The sequence below is a fragment of the Halichoeres trimaculatus genome, unplaced genomic scaffold (assembly GCF_033239565.1).
Source record: "Halichoeres trimaculatus isolate MK-OKI-2021-1 unplaced genomic scaffold, fHalTri1.1 fHalTri1_scaffold_1, whole genome shotgun sequence".
NCBI lineage: Eukaryota > Metazoa > Chordata > Actinopteri > Labriformes > Labridae > Halichoeres > Halichoeres trimaculatus.
The window spans coordinates 44,114,453-44,127,299 of NW_027437179.1; the positions used below are offsets into that span (position 1 = coordinate 44,114,453).

General features: G+C 44.1%; 1 protein-coding gene across 2 annotated transcripts in view; it reads left to right on the plus strand.

Moving 5' to 3' along the window:
• The first annotated feature begins 4,074 nt into the window (after positions 1 to 4,074).
• mtss1 (MTSS I-BAR domain containing 1) overlaps positions 4,075 to 12,847 on the plus strand; it is a 72,575-nt gene continuing 63,802 nt past the window's right edge. For both annotated transcript variants that reach the window (XM_074666773.1, XM_074666782.1), the window contains exon 1: positions 4,075 to 4,860. In XM_074666773.1, coding sequence (XP_074522874.1) covers positions 4,789 to 4,860 — 72 coding nt within the window. In that variant the 5' untranslated portion in view covers positions 4,075 to 4,788. The remainder of the gene's footprint in view (positions 4,861 to 12,847) is intronic.

Consider the following 12,847-nt stretch of genomic DNA (forward strand, 5'->3'; position numbering starts at 1 on the left):
GATAAATTTAACAATAATGATAAATTTAAAAATAATGATAAATTTAATAATAATGATATATTTAATAATAATAATAATAATAATAATAATAATAATAATAATAATAATAAATTTAATAATAATAATAATAATAATAAATTTAATAATAATAATAATAATTATAATGATTATAATAATAACAAATTCTTTAAAATGTTTTGGTCAAGCTTCAAATAAACCCACCCTGTATTTTTTGTCTCTGACCAGCAGGTGTCACTGTTGTTTATAAGTAGAACAGCAGGACTCTACAAACTGTTTAGGCTTTAACTTCCTGTTTTCTGTGTTGGTGTTTCTTATTTTAATGTGTTCACTCAAACCAAAATAAATTAAAGATAAAAACCACTTTGATCCGGACTCAGGATTAAGAACCAGCTCCCTCACAGACCGAGTGTGATTCTGTTTTTATGATTCAGACTGATTTTTAACCTTTCTTCATACGACTGAATCCCTGTGTTTGTCATTTTCTGAGAGAGTCTGATAAACTGATTATTGTCAAATTAAAAGTTTAATCATTTGATTTTTGCATAAAAAAAAACTTATAATTACGACTCACACCGCCACAGAAACAGGAAACGCATCATCAGGATTTAACAGGGGTAAAGTTATGGATCACAAGAGTAAGAAAGATCAAAAGAGAGGAATTAAAAGAAAAAAAGAAGATAAATGAAGACAAAAGACAAAAACAGGAAAGAAATGAAGAATAGAAAGGAAGAAGAAAACACTTGATGCATGGAGGAAAGAAATCAGGGGTGAGAAGACAGGAAGGGTAGGAACGAGGAAGTAGAGGAAGAAATCACACAATCAACCTGACCAGCCTGTGGCCACACACACACACACACACACACACACACACACACACACACACACACACACACACACACACACACACACACACACACACACACCCACACACACACACACACATACACACACACACACACACACACACATACAAACAAATACAAACACACACACACACACACACACACACACACATACACACACACACACACACACACACACACACACACACACACATACACACACACACACACACACACACACACACACACACACACACACACACACACACATACACACACACACACACACACACACACACACACACACACACACACACACACAGAGTCTCTGATTCTGTCCCTGAACAGACCGTTGACCAGGTAACACACACCTCAGTCTCCACACACCAAACTGAGCTGCTGGTAAATCCACTTGTGATTCAGCAGAATGCACACACACACACACACACACACACACACACACACACACACACACACACACACTGTAGCATGTTGGTCACCATGGTGATCAGACGGGCAGGGAGGAGGTTGGTTCGGTGACTCAGCTTGTTGCCGGGTGAATCAGTGGAATACACCAAGACACACACACACACACACACACACACACACACACACACACACACACACACACACACACACACACACACTCAGGCACAGAACTGTGAGTGTGCGTTTATTATGGGCTGGTTGCTATGTAATTGAAGCTGTGAGGTGGGTGTGAGGAGCCCGGGTGTTTGATAAACAATAATTTAGTTAAAGAGTTAAAAACATTTCAAACGCCGTGTTTAATCTGTGTTTACAGTCACAGCTGGATTTCTCTGAGCTATTTAAAGACACCAGCACGAAGACGACCTGTGTGTTCAACCAGAGGGAAAAGGTCTGAAGAAGACAGCTCTTTGGGTCGACTGTGAAGATGAATAAAGAAGTGCAGCTGTGACAGAAGTAAAAGTATGAAACTGACAAGAGGGCTGAATAAGAATAATCATAATATTTCAAAACATAAATAAAAACAAAAATAAAAAAGGAAGGTTTGGTTCCTAAGTCAGAGGATGTATGTGTAAGTAAAATAAAAAAAGTTAGTCCGACATAAAATTATCCATAAAGATAGTCAGATATAAAATTATAAGAAATAAAATTATCCATACAGTCAGTCAGACATTAAATTATAAGAAATAAAATTATCCATACAGTCAGTCAGACATTAAATTATAAGAAATAAAATTATCCATACAGTCAGTCAGACACAGCTCACTTTGAGGATATTTTCCATGTTTCCAGATTTCCTTCTTCAGTCAGAAACAAACATTTCCCTCTCAGCTCGTCTAACCCCGCCCCCCGGGGCTGCCCTGTCCTCCACTCCCAGCGAACCTCATCCATTCACCGACACGCAGCACCGTCAGGTCACAAAGCTCAGCACACACCGGAAATACAGGTCCAAAAAATAAAAGCTTCGACATGACAAGTCAAAAAGAAAAAAGGTCCTGAAGACCAGTTTTGATGTTTGAATCTAAGCTTTTATTTTATTTTCTGACAGTAATAATATCACTGGGTTTAGTTTTGTTCTCCAACAGTCTGATTTATTTTTGTTCCTAGTATTTACATTTGGATTACTTTCTTTTATAATAATTATTTTTCTGATGTGATGCCTGTGACTTTGCACATCTTGATCATCTGTATGTTTGGACAAAGAGTGCAGCATAAATATAGCCACACCTTTAGTTTCTCATGTTTAATTTTCATCTTAAACAAGAAATATTTATCCAAAGTTTCATTCCACTTCTCTGCCCGTCAACGTGACAATCTTGTTTTTGTTTTACAGAGAGGGGAAAAAGCTCTTGAACAAATCCACTGTAACTTAATGTGCTTAAAGATAAATGGCTCAGTTTTTTACTGCTCACAGAAATACTACCACAGAAATGAGACGGGCTCATGGCGAGTGCTTAATTTATTTAGAAACAAAGAAACGACAACAACACAGCTGTTTTCAGCTAGTCATCATATCTCATGATCAGGACTTTTCATTTGGCCTGTGTCAGAGACGGTGGAGAAATCTGGGGCAATGTTAACTGACAGAGCTGTATTTCAGTAAGCTATGTTAAATAAAAAATCTTTCCTGGGGTCAGTGTTCCTGAAATATATGTCACTTTAAACTATTTCAAAGTTAAATGCTGAACTTATAAAAATAGCCAAATTAAATTAATCAGTTAAGAAATTTTCCTTTCAAAATATTGTGCACCCATTTCATTATTATTATTATTATTATTATTATTATTATTATTATTATTATTATTGTTATTTTATGATTATTATTATTATTTTATTATTATTATTATTATTATTATTATTATTGTTGTTATTTTATGATTATTATTATTATTTTATTATTATTATTATTATTATTATTATTATATTATTATTATTGTTGTTGTCGTTGTTGTTATCAAAAATATTATTATTGTAACTTTGTTTAGTTGATAACTTAAACTAGCTACCCTAAGTCAAACCAACATGTATGGATCCTTTGTGTCTGTATTGTTTTGTAAATGTTTACACAACAGTTAAATGTTTCATCAACACTAAAGGAGCTAAATATGTCTCACCACTCATACTAAAATGCGTGTTATATCTTTAATCATTATACTCTTTATAGATATTTTATATTAGATTTCACTGCTCTATAATTTACTTTTTGTCATATTTTTTTTTTTACTGTAATCTGTATTTATACTGTTTTGTACCAGCGATACGGGAATTGTCTGGATTGTATTTTCTTTATATTTGATGAGGAAACTCTGGTTCTGTCTGTGCTTATCGCTGAAATCATTGTCTTTAAATTAGCTTCCTGTTTTACATTTTAGCATACTTGTTAAACTTTCGAGTAATTCAACGTTTTATTTTGAAACTCTTTACCGGAAGTGATGTTTATGCGTGGAGCTTTCGGCGGAGGTCAGTTTACATTCAGGCAGCGTTCACGTGTTGTCGGAGCAATCGGAAATAAGAGTTTCACATGTAAAATGTCCACCTGAGTGTCCGTACGACACCAGCAGAAAGCAAAGGGAGTTGGAGAAAGACTTTTGGTCACGTAGTCAAGAAATGTTTCTTTGAAAAACACATTGTGTTGAAATGTTTAAAAAGGTGCAGCAGCCCGTGAACACAAAGGTCTTCAGGACCCCCCAGCCTGAGAATTCGGATCATCCGAGGAGTACGTGAAGGCAGCATCATTCACTTCAGTTTGGACTCCCGTTGGAGTAAGCAGCGGAGGAAAACGGCTCTTTGGACCGAACTCCCGGGAAGAGGAGGTGAAACCAGGCGGAACCGCTCCGGAAAAACTGGACCCTGTGGATTTAACTGGAGCTCGGTTCTGGATACCGATCCTTTTTCCTGATTGATCACCGAGTGTGTGTTGTCGTTTGGGCAGCACACACACACACACACACACACACACACACACACACACACACACACACACACACACACACACTCAGTCACAGGTTGCTAGCGGAGTTAACGCTAACCTAGCCTGTTAGCTCGCTCGGCTAGCTGTGTTTTCCCTCTTCGCGGGACTCTAACCGGAGGAGCTTCTCTATAAAAACCCTCTCAGACATTTTCCACGCAGTGAGCTCAGTGGTTAGTCAGGATGTGGGGTTTTCTCGGAGCTTTGTCGAGTTGGCCGGCGGGTAGCATCGGCTGACTGAGCCTAACTGGACCTGGATTTTCCTCCTTTTCCTCTCGGCGCTGCTCTTTTTAAAAGCTGGACTTTACCCTCTGGGTGTTGTAACTCTCCCTGCTGCTGAACAAATAAAAAGGGCACTGTTGATCCCACGGAGGGAGGATTTCAGAAGTTGGTTGGGAGTTTTTGTCTTCCAGGAGGAGGGAGGTGAAAAGTTTGGGAAGTTAAAGAGGATTTTTCCGAGGCAGTGGAAAAATGGATGCGGGTATAGAGAAGGAATGCAGCGCCTTGGGAGGGCTTTTCCAGCTCATCATGAACGACATGAAGGTAAAAACTACCACTTCATCACCTTAATCACCTTTACATGTTCTCCCTGATCACTACAATACTGTCCTGGTCATATCTCACTGTCTGAAAAATGTTCAGGTCATTTTTACACCTTGCTGTGCTGTTGTTGTCAAAACGTCTGAAAAACTTCACTCTGTCCACAACAAACCAACAGATGTAAGAGCTGCTTTTTTACGCAGTTTGGAAGCAAAAATATGTAGGAAAGAAGCAGAAAACAGAAAAACGTGTAAATATGAAAGTTAAATTAAATGATATATATATATATATATATATATATATATATATATATATATATATATCAAACAGCATGTTGAAGTAAACATAATTGATAAAATTAGCAACAAGGACAGTAATATTATTCTTAATTTTTATCTAAAAAGATTTGTTTAAATATGAGAAACATAAATATAAAAGCCCAAACTGTTTGAATCAGTGTTAAAGAAGATCACTGTTTACCTGGGCAGTAAAGGTAGGTACTGATGGGTTGAGTTATTAAGTTATTGAGTTATTGCACAGAGTCATGAAGCTCTTCAGTTTCAACAAGCTGCATATGTTCAGATATTATCATCCCATTCAGCCTCAGTTTGCACACTTAAATGATTAATTCCTTATCTCATCAAGTTATTTGTAATGAAGGGTTAGCTTCCCATGTTTCATCTTTGTGTTTTTACTTCTGGCAAATCATCACACCTTCACCGTGTCCCGGTCTGAACGTTTCAGTTTTTCTCCTGAAAGCTGAGAACAGGACTCTCTGTGTGAGGACAGGAAATAACGTCAGTTTCTCATGAATCAGAATGAAGGAAACTCAAACAAGTTTGTGTTATAAGACGGGATGGAGACAGATGAATCTGTCATCTACACATCGGTCTATGCTGAAACAGGTGTTCACTGTGTCAGAAAAAGAAAGTAGTGTATGCTTTGTTTATTTGTGAGTGGGGGATCTTTGATTTAAACTCATAAAGCAGGTTTGAAAAGCTGAAATGATGGAGTGAATTGTTTTTACAAACTGTGGTCAGTAACCTGCTAACTCGGAGAAATAATGACCACGTCTTGGTTAGTTTTCAGTAACGCTGAGCGTCTGTCAGGCTGTTGGTTTTTACAGCAGACAGATCTACATCTATACATCTACAGATCTACGTCTGTACATCTACAGATCTACGGACAGATCTACGTCTGTACATCTACAGATCTACGGACAGATCTACGTCTGTACATCTACAGATCTACGGACAGATCTACGTCTGTACATCTACAGATCTACGGACAGATCTACGTCTGTACATCTACAGATCTACGGACAGATCTACGTCTGTACATCTACAGATCTACGGACACGGATGGAGGAAACAGTTTGTTGTTACACTGAGTGTTAGTGCGCACACAGCTGTGGAGGTGTTTTTGTAAAACCATGACGTGGCAGCATCCAGTGCTCCTTCAGGGATTAAGGTGGATTATCAGAGTGGGAATAATCAATTCCAGGATTGTCTGATTTGGGACTGGAGAGGGATGAAACGGGTTGTAGTGTGTGTGGTGGTTTGTACTCAGCCCTAACAGAGAGTGAGGTCTGAATGGATGAAGTGACATGAAGAAGTGGGCTGTACGGATTATTGAGACGTGACAGAGGGATGACACCAGAGCCACGGTTTAGGAAGAGATAAAATGATGATGTCTGTGGCGTTGAGCTTTTGAAACCCTCCAATCAGTGACTGGTGTGGTCATCATGACGGGTGATGGAAAATGAACACGTCCGTCATGTGTAACGTTGATGTTTTTGGGCCATTTTTAGTTTTTTGAAACAGGTCGGCTAAAGAAAGACACGACATGCTCAGAAATGAGGACGACATACGTCACACATCCCCGTGTTTCTCTTCCTGGTGTTTTAGAAAGCTCTTATTTCAGCCTCTGCATGAAATCCTTGGTTTGAGCTGCTGTCTCTTTAAGGCTGTGTTAGACTTTCTGTGTGACGTAAATCAGGACGAGGGAACACGAGTGACTTTCATACTTTTAACACGGCGTCTCTTCCCACACTGCAGGGGGCAGTATATCCCAAACACATGTCTACAACATTACTAAACTAGAGTAGAAGTAGTTAACGCTGTTTACAACATTTGTACCATCAGTCCCTCCTCTCTGCCCAGTTTTTCCTCAGTGTCACGTCAGGAATTGTTCATCTCTCAGTTTTCACGGTGATCTCTGTGAGGAATCAGAGAATTTTTTAACTCCAGAAACGAGGAGCTCCTGTTGGTCCACGCGTCTCTGAGCAGGAGTCTGAAATGTTCGAAGGTGCTTGATGTGTTTATTTTAAAAAAGGACAGCTGGAGGTAGCAGCCGCTGAAATGATGTCAACTGTCTGCACCAAGCTGCGCAGGCCTGGGGGGCGTGTCAGGCATAAACCTGGCTCCACCCCCACAAACCCCCTTCACTCTGATTGGCCAGCCCTCTGTAAGCCTGTCAGAGTGAAGGGGAGGAGCTGTGGGCCGACCTTGGTGTTTGAGGCCCGCCCTCAGTATGGGTATTATGGAAGTTCCCTTAGTGTGTGTGTCACTTCTGAAGGTCGGTGAATGATCTGCTGAGGATGGCGTGCTATTCTCAAAAGATTCAGGGATTTTCTAGTTCATCTGAAAGTCTGCACAGATTTGGTCTGAACATTCAGGAACTTCACTTCCTGTCCCTTTCACAGCAGGGGAAAGCAGAATACCCCCTCTTTAAGCTGATCCTCTGACACGATGCACCTTCAGCCCTCGCTCACTCTCACTGGGGCTGTGTTCAGTGATGGAGCATTTTAAACCAGAGTCACAGATCTGAGTCTGATTCATCTTAAGGTCTGAAACATGCGTCTATTTCAGTCTGGATTAGAAGGAGTGTGTGTGCGTGCTCCTGATGTTGACGGGCTAATGACTGAGCAGAGGTTAAACCTGGAAGTGGGCCATGAGAGAGAGAGAGAGAGAGAGAGAGGGTAACGGCCTGGACGGGGGAGGATTTAACCAGCTGTGTGTGTGTTAGTGTGTGTGTGTGTGTGTGTGTGTGTGTGTGTGTGTGTGTGTGTGTGTGTGTGTGTGTGTGTGTGTGTGTGTGCGTGCGTGCGTGCGTGCGTGCGTGCGTGCGTGTGTGTGTGTGTGTGTGTGAGCGCTTTGATGTTAGAGGAGCAGGGTGCCCTTTGCTGTCTGTCTGTCAGTCTGTCTGCCTGTCTGCCTGTCTCTCTGTTTGTCTGCCTGTCTGTCTGTCTGTCTGTCTGTCTGTCTGTCTCTCTGTCTGTCTGTCTGTCTGTCTGTCTGTCTGTCTGTCTCTCTGTCTGTCTGTCTGTCTGTCTGTCTGTCTGTCTGTCTGTCTGTCTGTCTGTCTGTCTCTCTCTCTGTCTTTCTGTCTGTCTGTCTGTCTGTCTGTCTGTCTGTCTCTAGTGTCCATGTGGTCCAGTGATCATCTTCTTCCTCCTGAATACTCTGGTAGGGTTGTTGTGTTGGAGGTTATGGATCTACTGAAAACAGTCGACACACACACACACGTCACTATCATCATCAGTATCAGTGCAGACATGGAGCCTTGTTTCAGATCATAAAAATCAATCCCAGATTTAAAGATAATCCTAAAAACAAGCCTCCATTAAAAACTCTTCAATGTTTCAGGTCTGATTTATTGAGAATAACAGATCGATAATTTACAACATCAGTCACTGAAACTGATCAGATCTTTCATCCTGAATTTAGGAATCAAAAAATGTCAAACTCTGAAAACAGCTCAGAGTTTTTCAAAACCATGAATTTCAAGGTTAAAATTCCTTTGGAGACAGGTCTGTGATCTTATGTTAGAAATGCCAGTTTTAAAAAGAAACTGTTGAACATGTGACGGATTCGCCTCGTCTGAGTCAGAGGAGCAGCCGCCGATCTCCACCCTGACAGGACACGCCCTGAACGCCGCAAACACCAACTCCTCAAACTGTCAACAAGTGAAAACTAGAAAGACTTTTGTTGAATAGAGGAACTGAAAATGTCCACAAACAAGAAGAGCTCAGCTGCTGCCAGCTCCACCAGCTCCACCAGCTGTTACCAGCTCCTCCAGCTGCTGCCAGCTCCACCAGCTGTTACCAGCTCCACCAGCTGCTGCTATCTCCACCAGCTGTTACCAGCTCCACCAGCTGTTACCAGCTCCACCAGCTGCTGCCAGCTCCACCAGCTGTTACCAGCTCCACCAGCTGTTACCAGCTCCACCAGCTGTTACCAGCTCCACCAGCTGTTACCAGCTCCACCAGCTGCTGCCAGCTCCACCAGCTGTTACCAGCTCCTCCAGCTGCTGCCAGCTGTGACTGACGGACGCTAACAGGAAGTGGAGCGACACCTTTGAGTACATGAACATTATTCATCAGTTACACAGCTTCCTCAGACACCCCACCTCAGTCTGTGGTGGATTTAACCACCTCGGTATTCTCCATACTACGTCAGGTACTGATGTCCTGTTGAACACGATAAGTTGCTAACCCTAACCGGGTCTTTAACTGGTGGAGCTCTGTGATTTTTCAGACTTGGCCTCCATACTAACTAGCCATGGTCTCAGACATTTCATCTGTTCCCCTCTTCGCAGAGAGACCTGCTGAATGTAAACGCTGTCTGATTGCAGTGACATTATCAAGGCGTGCTGCTCGAGCCGTGCTCAGTCCTTCCTCTGTCCAACCAAACTGTTGACATGCATCCTAACAGTCTGATCTCATGCTGACAGCTCATGGTCTGATCTCTGAAGCTTCATGTAAATGTGCTGAGTGACAAACCAGTCCACGCCACCGGACATCAGTGACTGTTTACATCCAGGTAGTAGAGCTGTGGAGCAATATGGAAGCATGTTAAACAGAGCTGTAGCTTAACAGGCTTACAAGGCTCGTTATTTAAAAAATATAATAATTTACCAATAATTCTCCATTTAAATGTGTTTTAGTGCAGTTTATGGATACTCAGCCTCATCTGTTAGGGTGAAGCCTGTAAACATGTAACTCAGAGTTTCACTGATTGGTTAATCTGTGGAAAAATTTCAATACATTTACTTTGTGACGAGAAGTCTGAGAGGTTTAAAGCGACCTCCACCCAGCAGATGTTAGGATGGGACCTCCACCCAGCAGATGTTAGGATGGGACCTCCACCCAGCAGATGTTAGGATGGGACCTGCACCCAGCAGATGTTGGGATGGGACCTCCACCCAGCAGATGTTAGGATGGGACCTCCACCCAGCAGATGTTGGGATGGGGAAATGGATGATCAGGTGTTGGAGTGGGGAAATGGATGATCAGGTGTTGGGATGGGGAAATGGATGAACAGATGTTGGAGTGGGGAAATGGATGAACAGGTGTTGATGGGGAAATGGATGATCAGGTGTTGGGATGGGGAAATGGATGAACAGATGTTGGGATGGGGAAATGGATGAACAGATGTTGGGATGGGGAAATGGATGAACAGATGTTGGAGTGGGGAAATGGATGATCAGGTGTTGATGGGGAAATGGATGATCAGGTGAGCTGGAGGAGCTGCTGAGCCAGATGAAGAACAGCAGATTGACCCTGACGTGTGAAGCTAATGTTGCTCTTTATTCAGCGCTGTCTCTGCTCAGCACGTCTAACTCAGCCTCCATCAGGAAGCTGGTGAAACAGGGCGTGTTCTGCACAATGACGCCTCATGTGGAAATAACCAGGGCTTATCAAACCACAGATGATGATTCAGTCTTTAGAAATACAGATAAATGATGCAACACGCTGTGATCAGTCTGTGGTTATCAGAGCTCAGGCTGTAAGATGTTTGGACGGCAGTCACAGCCTGAAATCTCCTCTTTTATCCCCTTCCTGGTTCAGACACACAGGGAGACACTCAGCTGTCAGAGCCTCCGTTTGACCTGCTGGGGAAGCAGAGTGTGTGTGTGAGGGAGCGTGTGTGTGTGTGAGGGAGCGTGTGTGTGTGTGAGGGAGCGTGTGTGTGTGTGAGGGAGCGTGTGTTTGTGAGGGAGCGTGTGTGTGTGTGAGGGAGCGTGTGTGTGTGAGGGAGCGTGTGTGTGTGTGAGGGAGCGTGTGTTTGTGAGGGAGCGTGTGTGTGTGTGAGGGAGCGTGTGTGTGTGAGGGAGCGTGTGTTTGTGAGGGAGCGTGTGTGTGTGTGTGAGGGAGCGTGTGTGTGTGAGGGAGCGTGTGTTTGCTCGGTGACTGGAGGTAAAACATTTAAGACGGGATGTGATGGGACTCGCAGACATCCTGTGGTTTGAACACATGAGTCACTCCTGCTGTCAGATAACGCAGAGGAGGGGCGGGCAGGGCTGACTGTGAGTGTGTGTGAGTGTGTGTGTGTGTGTGTGTGTGTCTGAGTGTGTGTAAGGGTGTCTGAGTGTGTGTGAGTGTGTGTGATTCATGGCCTGTGCTATCATAACCTGGTGATTTACCAACATGGCAGAGGACCAACGGGGGCACTCCTGCCATCTGCCACGCACACTCACACACACACACACACACACACAATGCGGTTCAGATAACCCTCTCCTCAGGGCGTCAGGACGTCTCTCTGATCACTCTGAGGTGGTGGAGACTCGGGGGGTCAGGACGTCCCTCTGATCACTCTGAGGTGGTGGAGACTCGGGGAGTCAGGACGTCCCTCTGATCACTCTGAGGTGGTGCAGACTCAGGGCGTCAGGACGTCCCTCTGATCACTCTGAGGTGGTGGAGACACAGGGAGTCAGGACGTCCCTCTGATCACTCTGAGGTGGTGGAGACTCAGGGAGTCAGGACGTCCCTCTGATCACTCTGAGGTGGTGCACACTCACGGCGTCAGGACGTCCCTCTGATCACTCTGAGGTGGTGGAGACTCAGGGAGTCAGGACGTCCCTCTGATCACTCTGAGGTGGTGGAGACTCAGGGAGTCAGGACGTCCCTCTGATCACTCTGAGGTGGTGGAGACTCGGGGAGTCAGGACCTCTCTGTGATCAGTCTGAGGTGGTGGAGACTCGGGGCGTCAGGACGTCCCTCTGATCAGTCTGAGGTGGTGCAGACTCGGGGATCAGGACGTCCCTCTGATCACTCTGAGGTGGTGGAGACTCGGGGATCAGGACGTCCCTCTGATCACTCTGAGGTGGTGGAGACGCGGGGATCGGGACGTCCCTCTGATCACTCTGGGGTGGTGCAGACTCGGGCTTGTTGCAGACTGAGGGTCATCTCGTGGTGAACTGGGGCTTTAAAGCGGAGCTCTCAGTGTGTCTCTGAGGGGAGTCAGAGGACGATAACCACCTGATCTGTCAGGTCTCCCAGCCCGGGCACGCTGAATCCAAGAACAAGCAGAAACAGAGCTTTGGTGTGGACGTGTCTGAGCTGTGGACTAATGATGGAGCACGTGGCTCTGAGTTTCCTCTTTGTGAGAAAAGAAACAGAAATAACAGCGAAGCTGAAGCTGAAGCTGAAGCTGCAGCGTCCTGCTCCTCCCACTGAGGGTGGGCGAGATGGCAGAAATATCTGCAGTTTATTTATTTATTTCGTCATATTTCAGGATTTTTCTGCCTTCATTTCAGAGGAAGAGACTGCAGGAAATGTGCTGCAGGGTGGGTTTGAACAGAGTCTGCCTAGAGGACTGACCTCAGGGGGCACCTGACCTAAACCCTGGACCATACCTGCCCCCTTTACTGTTTAGTTCAATCATGACCTAGTTTGGTTCTCTGTATGTTTCTCTTTGTGCAGCGAAGTCACTGAGCACATGGTCAGGGCTGGGAGTCGAACCAGCAACCTCTGCAATGCCTCTGTACATGGCTGTTTATCACCGTTTAGTTTGGGGGGGTCAGGTTTACTGGACAGGTGGGGCTGGGGGTCACCTGCAGAGTGGATCCCAGGTTCACAGGAGAGAACAAGAGGGACGAGGAAGGAGATGAAGAGGAGGAGCCCCAGGACAGAGCCCTGAGGAACACCTGAAGCAACAGGAGGAGGCTGAGACCAGAGGGATTTACACACACACACACACACACA